Consider the following 16,163-nt stretch of genomic DNA (forward strand, 5'->3'; position numbering starts at 1 on the left):
ATCCTATACCGGATACGGGTACTAATACAGATAATCAAATATCATATTTTAACCGCTATCACCTAAGATACAGAGTACTCGAGTTAGTATATAACTTTCACCCATAGTAAGTCAAAGTGATATACGAATTAATATATATATCTGAATACTTATTAGTATTAAGATTTATAAGTCACCGAGATCTTGATTCTTCACTTAAGTCAGATAGAAGAATACATCTCAAACTGTGGTCCTATCAATACGTAATGACGTACCAGTATAGACAAGTAGCCAAGACAAACTACTTCCATCTATACTGCAGCCTAAACCAATAACTTGTCCTAGAGTTATTTCGGCTGTGATCATATTATATCTCTTAAGGTTATTCCAATTATATGGTCTTCTGTGATCTACAACACACCATATAATCTACTTATATAGAGATAAAGAACATACATATGCAATCATGAACACAATCAGATAGGAGATTAGATAGTGAACTTAGGAAACATTGTATACAAGCATAAAACGTTCTTGCTTTCAGTATACAAATCCAACACAGGGCTCGGCTGAAGGATGAGTCTTGCAGATTATAAGCGATTTGTGGGTAGAATTCGGTTATAATCCTCTTGGCATAGAGATTGCCCGAAAAGGCTCCAAGAACTGATGCTCTTGTATCTCTGATCCTTTTGTCGCAAAGTGCGACATCAATTGGTTGGTCTGTCCCTGGGGAGAGGGAGGATTTGATTACCAACTGAATTGCTCCAATATGAATCCATTTCATCGTACTTGCGACTTCTGGCTTCATTTTCTTGAGATCCTGCATAATATCTTCGGCTGGAACTAGCTGGATCTCCACCTGATTGCTTGTAATCTCAATTGGAAGCGCCATTTCTCGGTTTGTAACCCCAAAATAGACATGATGCTTCCTCTTGGATGGAATCAAGCTATTTAAAACTCGATTCAATCTTCCATTGGAAAATCCTTGGTATGTCTGTACCTCTCCAGTTTCCCTATTGAGTTTCTTTACGAGCTTCTTCACCACTTCTTCCTGTGGAATCAGAAAATGGCTAGTGAATCCATTCTGATCCTCTTTCTGGATGTGGTGGACCTCGTGTTCTTCTTTAGTCTGACTCGTCTCCGGTTGATCCATCGGTCATCTCCGAATCTTCAGAACTAAAGACTTTTTCTTGCTCATATATGCTCTCATCAGAGGATATATCTTCAAACTGATACACGGGTATCAGATTCTGGTAAAAGATAGCATCTTCGATATCCTGTGTGGATTCAAATCTTTTTATCCCTTTCTTCTCGTTGTCGGGGCAATTGGTGGAGATATGCCCCTTTGCACCGCACGACCAGCAGTTGCAATCCTTGAAACTTTCATTTGCTTTGGCCTGAGTACGCCTGAAAGTTTTTCTCGCCGGGATTCTCTTTTGATTTGAGAATCGGTTTCTTGATGGTCCACTCCGTTGGCCTGATTTGTAGGAGCGTGCCTTCTGTATGGTCCACATAGTTCTTGGCTTCCAAGAACTTCTTCTGGACTTTCTTTCATAGGGTTGGTACCTATGCTTCTTTCGGCTCTTCCTTTGATATAGCAATTCAGCACCGATCTCTGTTGGAAGATCAATGTTGTCGCACATCAATGGAGATTTCTTATTGAGTCTCCTCAATCTCTTGAGATTCCTCTGGTCCGCTGCCTTCTGGCACCATTCGGACAGCTTCTTGTGGACATAAGACATCCTCCTTGAAGCGCTATCAAGTGGATATCCTCCTGGTGATATATACTCATTGATGAGCATCTCCCTCCATGGACTCGGAAACTTTGGGAAAAAGAGGTCCATGGCTTTCTGATCATCAACCACCCCCATATGGACATATAGGGTGTACAGGCGCAGAAATTCGTCGAGAGCTTTTGGCTCTAGCACCATCAATCTTAGATTGTAAAGTGCCTGTTGATATTTCTTGCGCTTCTCCTCTGCGGATCCCTCGAAAAAACCCATTTCCAAGAAACGGATTTTAATTTGTTTAGTAATCTTCTCAATGATTTCATATATTGACGTGCTACTAAACAGCTTCTCCCTTGCTGAGACCTCAATTTTGTCCCAGTATTGTTTTGCCATGCCTGCCAAGCTGGCTTCGAAGATTCTGACAAATTCTTTTTTGTCGTAATCAATTGTGGCAATTACGACTTTTAATGATGAAGCCCATTCGTCGATGAGACACTCCCATTCTTTGAAACCGGCTTCGTCGAGGTTGAGAATCAATCCATATGGGTGGATTGGTTCTAGTGTGACCTTTCCTACAGGAGTATCCTGCATTTTAGGCCTCCGTCGTCTGGTTCGTTGGAACTCGCTTGTATCTTCTTGAGCTGGTCCCTTCCTTGACGGTTCTCCTTCTTGAGGCTCGGTTTTGGGCGCCTCATCTCCTTAGTTCATCTTTAGATCAACCATATTGAGGTTAGCAAAAGATTCTGCTAACTCTTGTAGATCTTCTAATCCGATTCTGTCAAGGCTATTCATGATATTTGCCCTTCATGATTCGGATTATGTCCTTTGGCTGCAACTCCTTGGGTGCTGCATCGAATAGAGGTAGATACGTTGGATCTTTGGACCATTGATTCCGAATTCTTCCGGAACATGGTTTTCGCCTTTCGATCTCCTCCACCTTTTTCTGGATATCACGCAAGAGGGTTAGGATTTCCTCTTGTTTGAGTGATATTTTACTCATCTCCATAGGTAGCTCATACAGCTTGTTGCCGTAATATTCCACCGTTTTTTGAATCTCCCGCAAGTTGACATTTTCGGAAGAGTCTGGCTCGATCTTGTGGTAGCTTGGATAAGCTACTCCCGCCTTGTTTTTTGGTTCCATCAATCGTGTGACTGATGGGCCTCGTCTCTGTTTCGTTCAATCGCCGTTCTGGTGGCGGTGAATCTCATGAGGTTCTCATGATAGAATTGGATACTCGCGATAATCTCGCGAATAAGCTCGATATCTCCTCCTCGTCGTAGGTTGGTAACGAGGGCTCGATTGTTCCATGTAAGATCGCCTAATAGACGACTGGTTTCTTCCTCCAAATGTTGGAGAGAATTCCTGTATCGTACACATCTCGGACACTCGTCCGGATCCATAATTTTAAAGTGGAGTCTCCTCCCACATAGGTTAATCATAAAATCAATTAAAAATAATATAATTCCTCTATAAAAACCCGCTCTGATACCATTTTGAGAAGCGCGGGATAAATTTGAACAAAGATCAATTAAATCGTTTTTTGCTTAACAGTACGTGGCGTTGTCTCACAGTCCAAACCCAGATTACAGAGTAACCTATCGGGCACGAGGAAAGTTTTCAGCCGATATACCAGTCAAGCTTAATTAGGCAAAAGATGGAAGATAAAGAGAAATTAAGTATAAGGGTAGAAATGGTATTTCACTATGAAGTGGGTATTTTTCATAGATGTTTTATATAGGTGGGTAGATTTGATAGATGTATTATAAAAGTGGGTATTAAAAACCATTTGCCCTTCTTTTATTCACGTGGAACACTGGCCTAATCGGCTTAAGTACTGGGACTCTGATGAATTCAAAGTCAAATCAGAGATAGCAAAAAAGTGTAGGATGTCTGAGCCTTTAGGTCCTGGAACTGGTCAAGTGAAGCACAAGGGAGGTTCGAGGTCTATTCTTCAGTATGCTGAAGAAGCGGTACGTTGAAATTGTATTCATATTATTTTTTTCATTGAAATTCATATTAATAATATTTATATTTGTTATATTTTTTAATAGGCTAAAAGGAAAGGAGTGGAGCCGACTGAATGTTTCTATGATGCTTATCAGATCCTTCATAAGAACAAGGATGGTACTTATACAGACGAGAAGTCTAGACAGATTGGAGTATGTAGTAAAATATTAATTACTTGTTTAAGTATTATTTTTATTGCTCTAATTCTTTAGTATAACTCTTTTTTTATATATATTATATTGTAGGAAAGAATGGATGAATTAGTTGCTTCTCAGAGTCAGCCTGTGGATGATGATTCTGATCCACGAGAGATCGATATGAACAAGGTGTACGTGGAGGCTGTTGGTGGACTCGACAAAAAGAAGAGAATGTTTGGAGTTGGTGGACTTGCAGCCAGCTATAGGAGTAGTGAGCAGTCGAGTGGTACATCTCAGTTTCAGGGCCCTACTGTCGATCCACAACGACTTGTGGATGTGGAGTTGCAGTTGCAGGATGCCTTAGCGGCGATAGAACGTCAGAAAGAGGAGATGAGGCTGAAAGATGAGCAGACCAAGGCTCGATTTGAGGCTCAGCAGCGTATGTTCGAGCAGATATTGGCTAGGCTTCCACCTGGACCGACTCCACCCTCTGGACCATCATCTTGACTATTATGTTTGTGTTTTTATATATGTTAGACCAGATATTGGCTAGGCTTCCACTTGGACTGACTCCACCATCTGGACCATCATCTTGACTATTATGTTTGTGTTTTTGTATTTTGAATACTTGAATATTTCTATTATGTTTTTGAACAGTTGGATATTTTATGTCATGTTATGAATATTTGAATGCTAGTTTAAAATTTTAATATTTTATATATTTGGTGTTTTGGAGATTGATGTATTGATAATAACAGGACGTCGATAACTAGGAATAGTAAATTATAATTTTTTTATTTTTTTTAATTTAAATTTAGCGACGGAATCGTGGTCCGTCGCTAAAAGTAGAGCGGCCGAATAGCGACGGAATCGTAATCCGTCGTTAACGTGGGGAAGCTGAATAGCGACGGAAATTGCGTCCGTCGATATTTCCGTCGTTGATTTCAGACGATGTTTTCGTCGTCTTTCACCGCCGACGGCCGCGCGTCGTTGTTTCCGTCGGTAAGTTGGCGACGGATGTACTAATCCGTCGGTAAACAACTTAGCAACCACTAATACGGCGACCACGGGTCACCGTCGTTGATCACTTTTAGCGACGGAAATTTGGGACTTAGCGATGGAAAATTCCATCGCTAATCGTCCAGTTTCTCATAGTGACCATGGAGACTGAAGTGGGGCTGGAGAGGGATGAGGGTGTTGAGGGAAAGGAGAAGGGGGAAGCGTGCATGGGAAATGATGGGCTGGTGGATGAAGGTGAGATGGAGGAAGAATGGGAGGTGAGGGAAGAAGGAGGCTGGAATAAGGGGGGCATAATAGGGAGTACGGACGAACGGATGGTGCGGGTGGAAAAGACGGGCATGAGTCAAAACTATGGAGGGACATAATATTATCATGGAAAGTATTGACGTTAGGATAGTAAGGAAATGGAGGGAATGGGAAGGTGTAACGATTGAAGCTATGGAAGACAGGAGGCATAGGATGTTGAAATTGGTGGATGAGGAGGAAACACTCGATCTATTATCGGTGGAGGCTGCCATGCAGCCATGCCTAATCCAATTAATTTTTAAGTTGGAACGTGAGGGGGCTGAGAAACCCCAACACATTCCATGAGTTTAGGTGTCTGATGAGCTCAGTTTGTGCTCATTTTCGAGTCTGTTTAGGTCTAGGTTTCGTCCTTTTTCTTGTGTTTTTAGTTTATGTCGTGTACCTGGGATAGCATAGTACTTGGGAGAGCCCAATCTTTGGGCATAAGGTGCAGGTAAGGCATAATGCTACTGCATTCCGTGAAAGAGGCACAAAAATGATGCTGAGGTGTCCGGGGCACACAACAACTTGATTTGAAGACTCAAGTCTGAGAAGAAGAAAGTTGGGCAAATCGGTCCTTTGCTCATAAGTACCACGCGGGATCCAGTAGGCATCAGAAGGAGGATGAAGCCAGGAAGCGGCGCAGCAGGTAGCAGCACCCAAGAAGAAACCGACAAGATTAAACCAAGACCCTGTCCAGAAAAGGAAAGAAATATTGTAACACCCCGTACTTTTATGAGTAGTAGTAGTGTCGAGACACTACAGAGAGTACTACGGTACTGAGATATGAGATTATAATGAGATGGAGTTATGATGATAAATAGAAATATTGAGCATTAGAGTTACACTATTTTGATGAGATGAGTTATTCTTCTAGATAGAGATATGAGTCTGATAGAATCAATGATAAAGATAGAGATGCTGATTGAATTGAGAGAAGAGCATAATTTATTTTTCCCGATGACGGATACAGAGGTATCTGTGAGTTTAATTTTCCTATTGCAAATAGGAACATCTGAAGAAGAATAGAGTTGAGATAAGTGAGTGAGAAACCCTATAGAAGGGAGAGTCGATCTGAGAGATGAATGCTGATTGCTTTAATAAGAATTGTATCCGTGTTTTATCTGAGATGGTTTGAGTGATTTTCTACGTGACTATTTGTTTACGATGATGTGAGTGTGTTTTGTTTTGTGTTATCTTAACACGGATTATTTTCGAGATTTTGGAAAACGAGATTATTTTTTTTAAATCGGGAAATGGCATGCAGCTATTATTATTTTTGAATATCAGTTTTTTTTATGAGAAATATTTTACTGAGATACATATAAATAAGTTTATGATGAGATGAGATTTTTCCAATAGTTTGAGCTATTGTTTTTTTTTTTGATGAGGTTAAAAATTCCTTTCCTTTCGATAAAATTATAACAGCTCTGGCGTAGCTGAGCTCTGCTCTGGAGGCAGAGCTGAAAACCGAGCTCTGCTCTGGAAGCAGAGTTGAAGTTGAACCGAGCTCTGCTCTGGAAGCCGAGCTGATGTTGAGCCGAGCTCTGCTCTGCTCTGACGACAGAGCTGAAAACCCGAGCTCAGCTCTGGTGACAGAGCTGAAATCAAGCTCTGCTCTGCCGAGTCAGTTAGCTCTGCTCTGGCCGAGTCAGTTAGCTCTGCTCTGCTGAGTCAGTCAGCTCTGCTCTGGCTTGCGAGCTCTGCTCTGGATGTGAGCTCTGCTCTGGATGAGAGCTCTGCTCTGATGCGAGCTCTGCTCTGGATGTGATCTCTGCTCTGGATGTGAGCTCTGCTCTGGCGAGATTTTTAGCTCTGCTCTGGCCGAGTCTTTTAGCTCTGCTCTGCTCTGCTCTGGTGGCAGAGCTGAGATCGAGTATCTGAGTTTGAGATCGAGTGTATTAATTTCACTAATACTACACTTGAGATATTTTGTTTTTACCACATGCTCATTATCTTAACTGGCAAGTGGATTAGGAGGTAGGAGTTAAGGGGGGACATGCTTTAATTATAAAGTGAAAATGTTGGGATAACACTTTGATTCAAGTGGGATTAAATTCTTGAGCAAGTCATTATCCTAATTCTACAAATAACTCACGCACACCCCCTCCCTTCTCTTCCCCATTCTCGGCCTCCCCTCTCTCTCTCTATATTCTCTTTTCCTCCATTGATGTCCATTGAAGAAAGCTTAGAGAAGCTTCATCAAACACTACTATGAGATAATCCACCATCCAATCCAATCAAACACTATCATATCTCATCAAATTCAAGAAGCTAGAACTAAGATCAAAGTTGGAGCAAAGTCTTGATCACCTTTTAAATCCTTGAGTAAGTGATGTTAGATTATTTTTTTGATCATATTAATGATATGTGAATGAGTATATGATCATGATTGAGCTAGAAAATCACCAAACTTATTCCTAGGAAATTTTCGAAAATTAGGGGTTTGAAACCCTACGAATTTTGTTGTTTATTTTCTTGAATTGGATTGAGTTATATGATGATGGATTTGAGTTTATGAGATGATCTAGATGATTAATAATGGATGAGATTGAAGCTTGAGGTTGAGAAGTGAAAAATGAAAGTGTTAGTTGAGGAAGAAGATGACATATATGTGTATCTATATGGGATCTTGTTTTATGATGTTGATTTGTGCTAATTGGTAACCTAGGATGTTAGATCTATGTTTTGATCAATAGGTTATACATGATTAGTGGTATTTCAAAAGTTTTAGTTTAATAAAAACTAGGGTGATTAATAAATCTATGTGATTAATTGTGTGAAATCATTTAAGTATATAATCTTGAGCATGAAATAAGTATATGTTGAGGATATTGGCTATGGTTTGCCATGGGAATTTAATTGAGTTAAAGTGAGATTTGCTTTTGCTTTGAGTTGATGTTCGAGAATGATATGAGATGAGAAGAGTCGAGGTTGAGTATATTTTTCGCTCGATCGTTTTGATGTGGTTGAGCATATAAAGAGTTTGAGATGAGATTTTGGAGAAATTTTCGTAGGCCTTACTGACCCCTACTGTGATCGACGGTTTGTCGATGTGAAATAGCTTTGAAAATTTTATAGGAAGTCCATACATGAGTCTTGAGTACCCTGGTAAAATTTCAAGTCTTTTCAACTTCGTTTGATATTTCTTTAAAATGCAAAACTTAAACTGCACATTATTACCGAGAATTTCAGAAAACAGGGGAACGAGACTTTCGTTTCAGTAGCTTCCTATGTGATCTAGCTTTCCAACTTTTTATGGTATCAACCTTATTGTGTTAGCTAGATATCCACCGAAGATGAGCCCAGTTTGACAACGTTTACTATTTTTTAAAAATTGTAACCTTCGGTTACACAAAACTGCCAGAAATGGTAGATAATGGTAAAAACGTCATATCTCTCAAACCACTTGCAGTTTTCGACTCTACTTTTTTTTAAATGAAACTAGACTCGAAGATCTTTCTTTCGGTATGAGTCTCCAGTCCAGGATATGTCGGAGTCAGAACAGTTTAAATTTTGAAGTTGAGTCAGTGTAAAAACAGAGCATGTTTTGATGATGTTTGTTTGTGATTTCTTATGTGCCTTATGTGATTGTGTTACCTATGTGTTTGAATGAGATTAGACGAACCTTATATGAGAAATAAATCGAGACTTAGAGCCATGATTTTCTTGAAACCTATCCTTGAACTTAAGGATGTGAGATGAGTGGAGAGTTTATATAGAGTTGAGTAAAGAGATAGAGTATGAGATAAGGCCTGAGAATTAGTCAATGAGTTCTAATCGAGATTCATTTTATGACATGAACTTTCGATGATGATGATGATCCCTGAAGACACGAGAAGAGCAAGGAAGTAAGTAACTCCACTTTGACGGGAGATTTTGAGTAAGGTCTTCAGGTGGGCAATATTTTGAGTATATGTTTATCATATGAGCTTTCTAAAATGATTTGATGATGTTATGAGATTAACAAATGTTTTTGAGATAAATGATGTTTGAGAACTGTTTGACTTGCCAATTTTTGATGTTGAGCTTGTATGTTTACCCTCTACTGATGAGATGAGACGAATTCGGTCCTGCCACAAGCGGGATTTTGTGCACAAAGGTGACTGTGAGCCGTCTTCGGGTCGACCGGTCACGGTACTTGAGAGGGAGGCCTACTTCTCAGTACCTTAATTATAATGATGAGTTGTAGATGCGGTACATACATGTCAAGTACTTGTCTGCAGACACTTAATTATGATGTTTATGGTTAAAACTGCTTGCACAGGTTCTTTTAAGATATAATTCCTGTGTATTGCTGAATTGTGGCAAGTTCAATTTATAGCTCTATGAGCAGCTTTGTTTTTCGGCGATATGTCCACTGAGTATTTATGTACTCACGCCCTGCATGTATTTCTAAACGTGCAGGATAAGCGGAGGGGGAGTATGGTGCGGTGCTGGTGGAGAATGTTTCGGGTTGACGTTTTCTTTCTCTATCGTATGTCTGTTTTGTCGATAGAGTTTTGATATGAAGTTATGTTAAATAGAGTTTGATGTTTAAGATACTTAATTTCCTTTGAAAATCAAGCAATACACTCACGGTTATATGTCTTCATACATATAATCGATTCGCCTTTTGCTGCGATACTCTGCATATTATTCTTCATTATGAAAAATGAGCTATACCCGTTTTGTTTTTGTTCGTGAAATTCCTGATAATCAAAAAGATATAACGATGTTGACGATTTTACCCTTGGATTCATTTATGATGATTTCCTTAACACCTTTTGATGTGAGCTTCCGCTTGATGTTTGACCTATACATCTTGTCTTTTATTCCTTTAAAATAGTCGTATCGATACTCGATCCCCGCTATTACTAGTGTCGGAATCGGGCTGCGACAGAGTGGTATCAGAGCAGGTCGTCTGCTCTGAGTTAAATGCTTGATTGAGTTGAGCTTTTATTTGCTCTTATTTATGAGTTGAGTACTAGTTTAATTTGAGTTCTTAGACTGGTTTGAGAGTCGGTCGAAACAGAACCCCAACACCCCATCTCCTCCGACTTATCGAGGTAAGAGCTTTTGATGTTTTCTTTTCCGCTTTCATGCTGAGTTTTGAGTTGACTCACTAATGAGTTATGTGATGTTTGATGGCGGAACTATCTGAGCATGATGAGAACCATGAGTTGAGGAATATTTGGGAGTCATGTTGAGGCTAGTATAGCCGTTGCTCCACCGGACCAAATGAGAGAGAGATGCAGCGTATTGTTGAAGAAGCAACGAAACGCTGGGTTAGAGAGTATGAGCCAGATAAGGACGATACGCTAGGAGAGTTTCTAGCGCATTACCATCGATGCAGGTAGAGGGTTATTCCCTACGGAATCGACGGAGCGGAAGCTATCGATCTTCTGATTCCGCGGTTACCACCCACGTGGGGAGTTTGGGCGACAACATTCGTCCCCCTATTCGTGGGCACTACGTGGTTGGGAAGAGTGAGGTATGGTGACATTAGCAGTTTAATCGCGACGCTCGGCCATCGTTATTTTGCATTCGGTGATTCCCATGCACCGCCGTACGAAGTGCCCGCTGGGCCAGTCCAGGGTGGAGAGTTAGTGGTTGCACCCCCACTGCCAGATGAGCCTTACCCGGTTGCACCACCACCCCCTAGTGAGCCGATGCCGATTATACCTGAGCAGACTATTTCAGATCCGATAGTTTTCGAGACGTATTCACCGGTTGTGGAGCACGATCCGTTTTCGTATTTGGCGATGATCACATATCCTAGCGCCGACTTACCATTATGGGAGTTGACCCCGGTGACGGCACCTTTACCAGTGCTACCTATCAGGTCAGCACCGTCGATTGGTTTTACAGAGCCTCTGATTCATCGAGTATCGGGGCCATCCGATTCGAGAGTTGCCCCAGTACTAGATTCCGATGTTTTGGCTTTACAGCCTTACACGCACCAGCTCCACTATGCACCTTATCGAGGCGCCCAAGAGGGAGGATCTCGACCTGCGAGGTCAGACGGCGATGAGGAGGATCCGGACGAGGAGACTCCGGATATGACAGTTGGACGCGGGCGAACCCAGCCTTTATGGCATCAAGTTGCGGACGACAGCACCGAGACATGGGTTTCTATTCCCGAGGTGCTGGTTTACTATCCGATGTATGATACGGATGTCGAGGATGAGCCGAGCGACGATAGCGCGTATCGGATCATAGACAAGTGTGAGGAGGAAGAGTCGGAACCGAGTGAGGATGCTCCGACTGATGATGTTAGGAGTAGGATATCAGGTGACGACGAGATGGGAGATTGATAGATGACGAACGAGACTATCTAGAGATGTATATGAATATATATATAGTAGTAATGCATAGCCGATGTACATAGCTAGAAGCATAGTATAGAACATATATGACGCTTAGTCCCTATGATGCTTGCATAGCGAGAGCATCATTATAGTATAGGGCGTTTTGTACACAGAGAACCTTCGCTTTTGTGTAAGACCTCAAAAGAGAGGCAATTTTTTCCTATGATATAGAGATGACAGTGATGACTAGAAAGCTTTATGTCACATCATAGTTTTGAGATTGATAATTTGATGCATGATGTTAGATAAACGATAGAGATAACGAGAACTATGAGAATTCTATATGAGAAATATAGAATTGAGTTGAGATATAGAGAACTGAGATGAGAATTTAGAGATTTCATTGCGATTTATAGACACGGCCCTAATAGGGCGAACGTATTATGGAGACCTCATTGGATGCATAGATACTATTGACCAATTGTACTTCGTAATAGAGGTATTTTCACCGGGACCGCGTTTAACATCGCTAAGAGTAATAATGAGAGTAGACTTATTGAGTTCCTATCCCGCTTGGTCATTTTTAAAATTTTTCTGCATCCATTTGAACTCCTACATGAGATGAACTATTTGCTATTGAGAAATTTTTCCAAATCCACTGTGTTCGAGCCTGAGTCGTTTGTATTGGAAATCCTTACCCCTTGATTTAACAGTGGACAATTTATTCATTTTCCACCTAGTGGATTGCTTCTACTTCCAGTATTGATTTACTCCCATCATATTATATCTCAGTTTTTATCTTAGTTTTGTTCTAGCTTTTGATCTTCCTTTGATTGTAACTTCTTCATTATCCTTGAGATAGCACTGGCTATTATGGAATCATTCCATTACTTGAGCTCGTCTTGTTCAAGATCAGACATTTTTATTCATCACATCCTAGTCCCTACCACATCCGACAAGAGTTAGGAATGTCTAGGTAACTAGGATGGCATAATCAAGAAGAGTATTTGAAAGAAAACACGAGTTATGGGAGCAGTCGTAAAATATATTATTACGGGATGAGCACAACTGTTCGACTATGGATTTTCATATATTAGCCAAGTATGTAGAAAGCTAACCATTTCGAGGATGAGAAGAAGTAATGCTAAGCCAGAACAGGCAATAGCAGATTTAAGGAGATCGAGATGACAGATTAGAACAGATGACTTTTTCCACGATAGTAGACTGAGATGACGACTAGTATAGAAGTAGCATCGTCGTCGTAGTACGGGATGTTTTATTTCCGTTATGCCCCGCAATTAGTAAGAGTTCTCGAAAGAGAAGATTTTCTTATATGTCTATACGACGATGATCAGAGAGTCTCTATGTTTGAGTAGAGTTTTGAGCTAATGTTATGATGATAGACATGAGATATGTCTTTGACGTTGAGTTATGAGAACTAAGGAAATAATATGATGTTGAGTAAGAGTCTTATGATTCGTGAGCAATGGGAATTAATTCTAAGGCTGAAATATGTCCCCTTAGACTTTTGCCGAGAAAGAAAAACCGATTGAAGAGAGAAATAGAGTTGATGATAAGAGATAAGGCAATAAAACCGTAGCTAAAAACGAACGTCAATTTTGCGACTTGGTTCGGTATGCCACATATCAAGAAGAGATGAACAAGAAGATGTCAAAATTGTTTCGATCAGGTTTGAGATAAGAGGTACGAGACGATGTAACGAGTCGGAGTGCGGTTATGTGTACTGAAACATTAAATAAAGCATTGGAGATAGAACTGGCATTGTAGCCATAGAAAGTGTTTTAAGCTTCAGCACCCCAAAACGGTTAAGAGCACTCGAACATTCAATCTATCTTTTTCTGGACGAGGGCAAGAAGGAAAGAGAAAATGGGACAAAATACCTGCTACACCTGTCGAGGGGACGGGCACTACTCAACTAGTGTCCGAATCGTCAGCAAAGTGGAAGCGGAGAACGACCGAGTCAGTTTCGGCCGCAGCTCAAAGCGATGGAAGGAGTCCTACCGCTACCGCCGCCATCGCGACAGCAGCTTGCCTATCAACCACGTCAGTAAGGAAGGCAGCCGCCAGCCCCGCAGGCGAATCAATCCCATCAACAGAGAGTGTTGCGCTTGAGCAGAAGGCTCAGGACAAGAATCGAAGAAATCTAGCAGAACCACTATGGTCTCACTCGTATGTCCTGACTTAGAATTCTAGCTAGAATCGATTAAGCTCAAGGCTAAAAACCTAAGGGTGATGTCTATGTGGTACATAGATATTATTTTGGGAATGGATTGGTTAGAGGAGAACCATGCGACGATACAATGCAAGGAGAGACGAATATCGTTTCATTTTTTTCAGGCCAAGAGCCTACTTGTTTATTGGCGTTGAGAGAAAATGAGAAAGCCGCCAATAATTTCGGCGCTTCAAGCCGAAAGCTTTTGTAGAGAAATGATACAACCGCGTATGTTGTATACCTGAATCAGAGTGAGGAGTCCAAAACAAACATAGATGACGTACCAGTCATGCGAGAATACAAAGACATTTTTTTCTGAAGCTTTACCAGGATTACCCCAGATCGATAGCTCGAGTTTACATTTGATCTTGAGCCCGGAGCCGCACCGACGTCAAAGGCACCATATAGAATGGCCCCGGCAGAGTTGTAAGAGTGAAGCTGCAACTTCAAAAATTGCTAGATTTGGGCTTCATTCGACCTAGTGTTTCCCCGTGGGAAGCACCGATTTTTTTTATTTAAAAAGAGGGACGGTAGTTTGAGGTTATGCATTGACTACCGCGAGTTGAATAAGGTGACACTGAAGAATAAGTATCCGTTATCTCGGATCGATGATTTATTCGATCAACTCCAAAAAGCGAGCACTTTTTCAAAGATTGACTTGAGAACGGGGTATCATCAGCTGAAGATAAGATCGGAAGATATTTCGAAGACGGCATTTCGTACGAGATACGGGCACTATGAATTCATAGTCATGCCTTTTGGATTGACGAATGCCCCTGCTGTGTTCATGGATCTCATGAACCGAGTCTTTCACAAATACATGGACAAGTTCGTGTTAGTATTCATAGACGACATTCTGATTTACTCAAAGAGTAAACGAGAGCACGAAGAGCAGTTGAGAATCGTGTTAGAGAGATTGAGAGCTGAAAAGCTATATGCTAAGTTCAGCAAATGTAAGTTTTGGCTTAAAGAAATCAATTTCCTTGGCCATATCGTTTCTGCGAGAGGGATCAAAGTAGACCCAACAAAAGTTCAAGCGGTACAAGAGTGGAGAGCACCGACTACACCGCATGAAATCCGCAGTTTTCTGAGATTAGCAAGGTATTACCGAAGATTTATTGAGGGCTTTTCGAAAATCACTAAGCCATTGACGCACCTGCTAAATAAAGAAGTTAAATTTGAGTGGACGAACGAGTGTGAGTTGAGTTTTTCAGAGCTGAAGAAGAGAATTACCACTGCCCCAGTTTTAGTTGTTCCAAAGGCGAACAAAGAGTATGCAGTCTATACAGACGCATTAAAGAATGGATTAAGATGTATACTGATGCATGATGGAAGAGTTATTGCAAGTGCCTCATGGCAACTCAAGCCACATGAGATGAATTATCCGACGCATGATTTAGAGTTAGCAGCCGTAGTGCATGCTTTGAAGATCTGGAGACACCATCTTTATGGAGTATGGTGTGAGATAAACACCGATCACAAAAAGTTTCAAATACTTCTTTGAGCAAAAAGATCAAGACATGTGACAGAGAAGATGGATAGAGTTGGTGAAAGATTACGATTGCGGGATAAATTATCACCCCGAAAGAGCTAACGATGTCGTTGATGTGTTGAGTAGAAAGAATCAAGGAGAGTTAGATTTTTCCTTACTCAAGAAGAAAACTTGATCAAAGAATTCCAGAGATTGAGATTGGAGGTAGTGATACCACCTCAAATGTAATGCCCCGCTCTTTTAAATATATATTAGATTAAACATGTGCATTAGTTATAAAATTCTTTTAATTATTTATTGTGACTATTTTATTCAGATAATATTATTTCAGCAAAAGTCTGTATAAGAGATACAGAGCTGTGATTTAATATTCAATCATGAATCAAACCAATAATTAAATTATTGGTTTAGCTACACGTTTGAGACCTTGCATTACCAGTTGATTGATTTAATCAATAGTATTAGAAATTTTAGATTTATAAACGATTTCATAAATCGTGTTATTTAAATCGAATTGCTAGAATTATAACTCGAGTTTATGTTAATAATAATTTTATTATTTCACGCTTTATATGTTTAGTACTAAGTCGCGAATTAATTTCGACTTTCACGTATTAAATCTCAAGATTGAGGATTTAATTTATATAAATACGACGAGTATTTATTAAACGAGAATTGGAGAATTATTACAGGAACTAGGAGAAACTAGATCACGGCACTACACGTATGTCTCGATTTTTCATCCAACACATAAATTCCTACACTAATTCCTACACTATTCTCTACACTATTCCACCTTCCCCTCCAACACCTCATTACTGCAACAATTTTTTTTAAAAGTTGCATTATCTTCATGCATGTGTAATTGCTCCATTTTACTACATTTTCTTCCATCTTAAACTCTTCTGCAAAAAGTTCAGTTTATCACCAACTCTCTCCTACAACTATTCATCTTCAATTTTCAAAAGCTTCAGCACGCCGAGAAAGAA

General features: G+C 40.4%; 1 protein-coding gene and 1 long non-coding RNA gene across 2 annotated transcripts in view; both read left to right on the forward strand.

Annotated features, from left to right (window-relative positions):
- LOC131018051 (uncharacterized) overlaps nucleotides 1-4,550 on the forward strand; it is a 41,113-nt gene extending 36,563 nt beyond the window's left edge. Inside the window, exons 3-5 of the mRNA XM_057946786.1 lie at nucleotides 3,568-3,680; nucleotides 3,762-3,869; nucleotides 3,963-4,550. Coding sequence (XP_057802769.1) covers nucleotides 3,597-3,680; nucleotides 3,762-3,869; nucleotides 3,963-4,361 — 591 coding nt within the window. The 5' untranslated portion in view covers nucleotides 3,568-3,596 and the 3' untranslated portion in view covers nucleotides 4,362-4,550. The remainder of the gene's footprint in view (nucleotides 1-3,567; nucleotides 3,681-3,761; nucleotides 3,870-3,962) is intronic.
- Nucleotides 4,551-7,250: 2,700 nt separating this feature from the next.
- LOC131018057 (uncharacterized) lies at nucleotides 7,251-9,888 on the forward strand. The gene is made up of 3 exons (XR_009100004.1): nucleotides 7,251-7,487; nucleotides 8,992-9,055; nucleotides 9,567-9,888. It is a non-coding gene; the product is annotated as an uncharacterized LOC131018057 (long non-coding RNA).
- Nucleotides 9,889-16,163: the final 6,275 nt, after the last annotated feature.

This window comes from Salvia miltiorrhiza, chromosome 3 (assembly GCF_028751815.1).
Source record: "Salvia miltiorrhiza cultivar Shanhuang (shh) chromosome 3, IMPLAD_Smil_shh, whole genome shotgun sequence".
NCBI lineage: Eukaryota > Viridiplantae > Streptophyta > Magnoliopsida > Lamiales > Lamiaceae > Salvia > Salvia miltiorrhiza.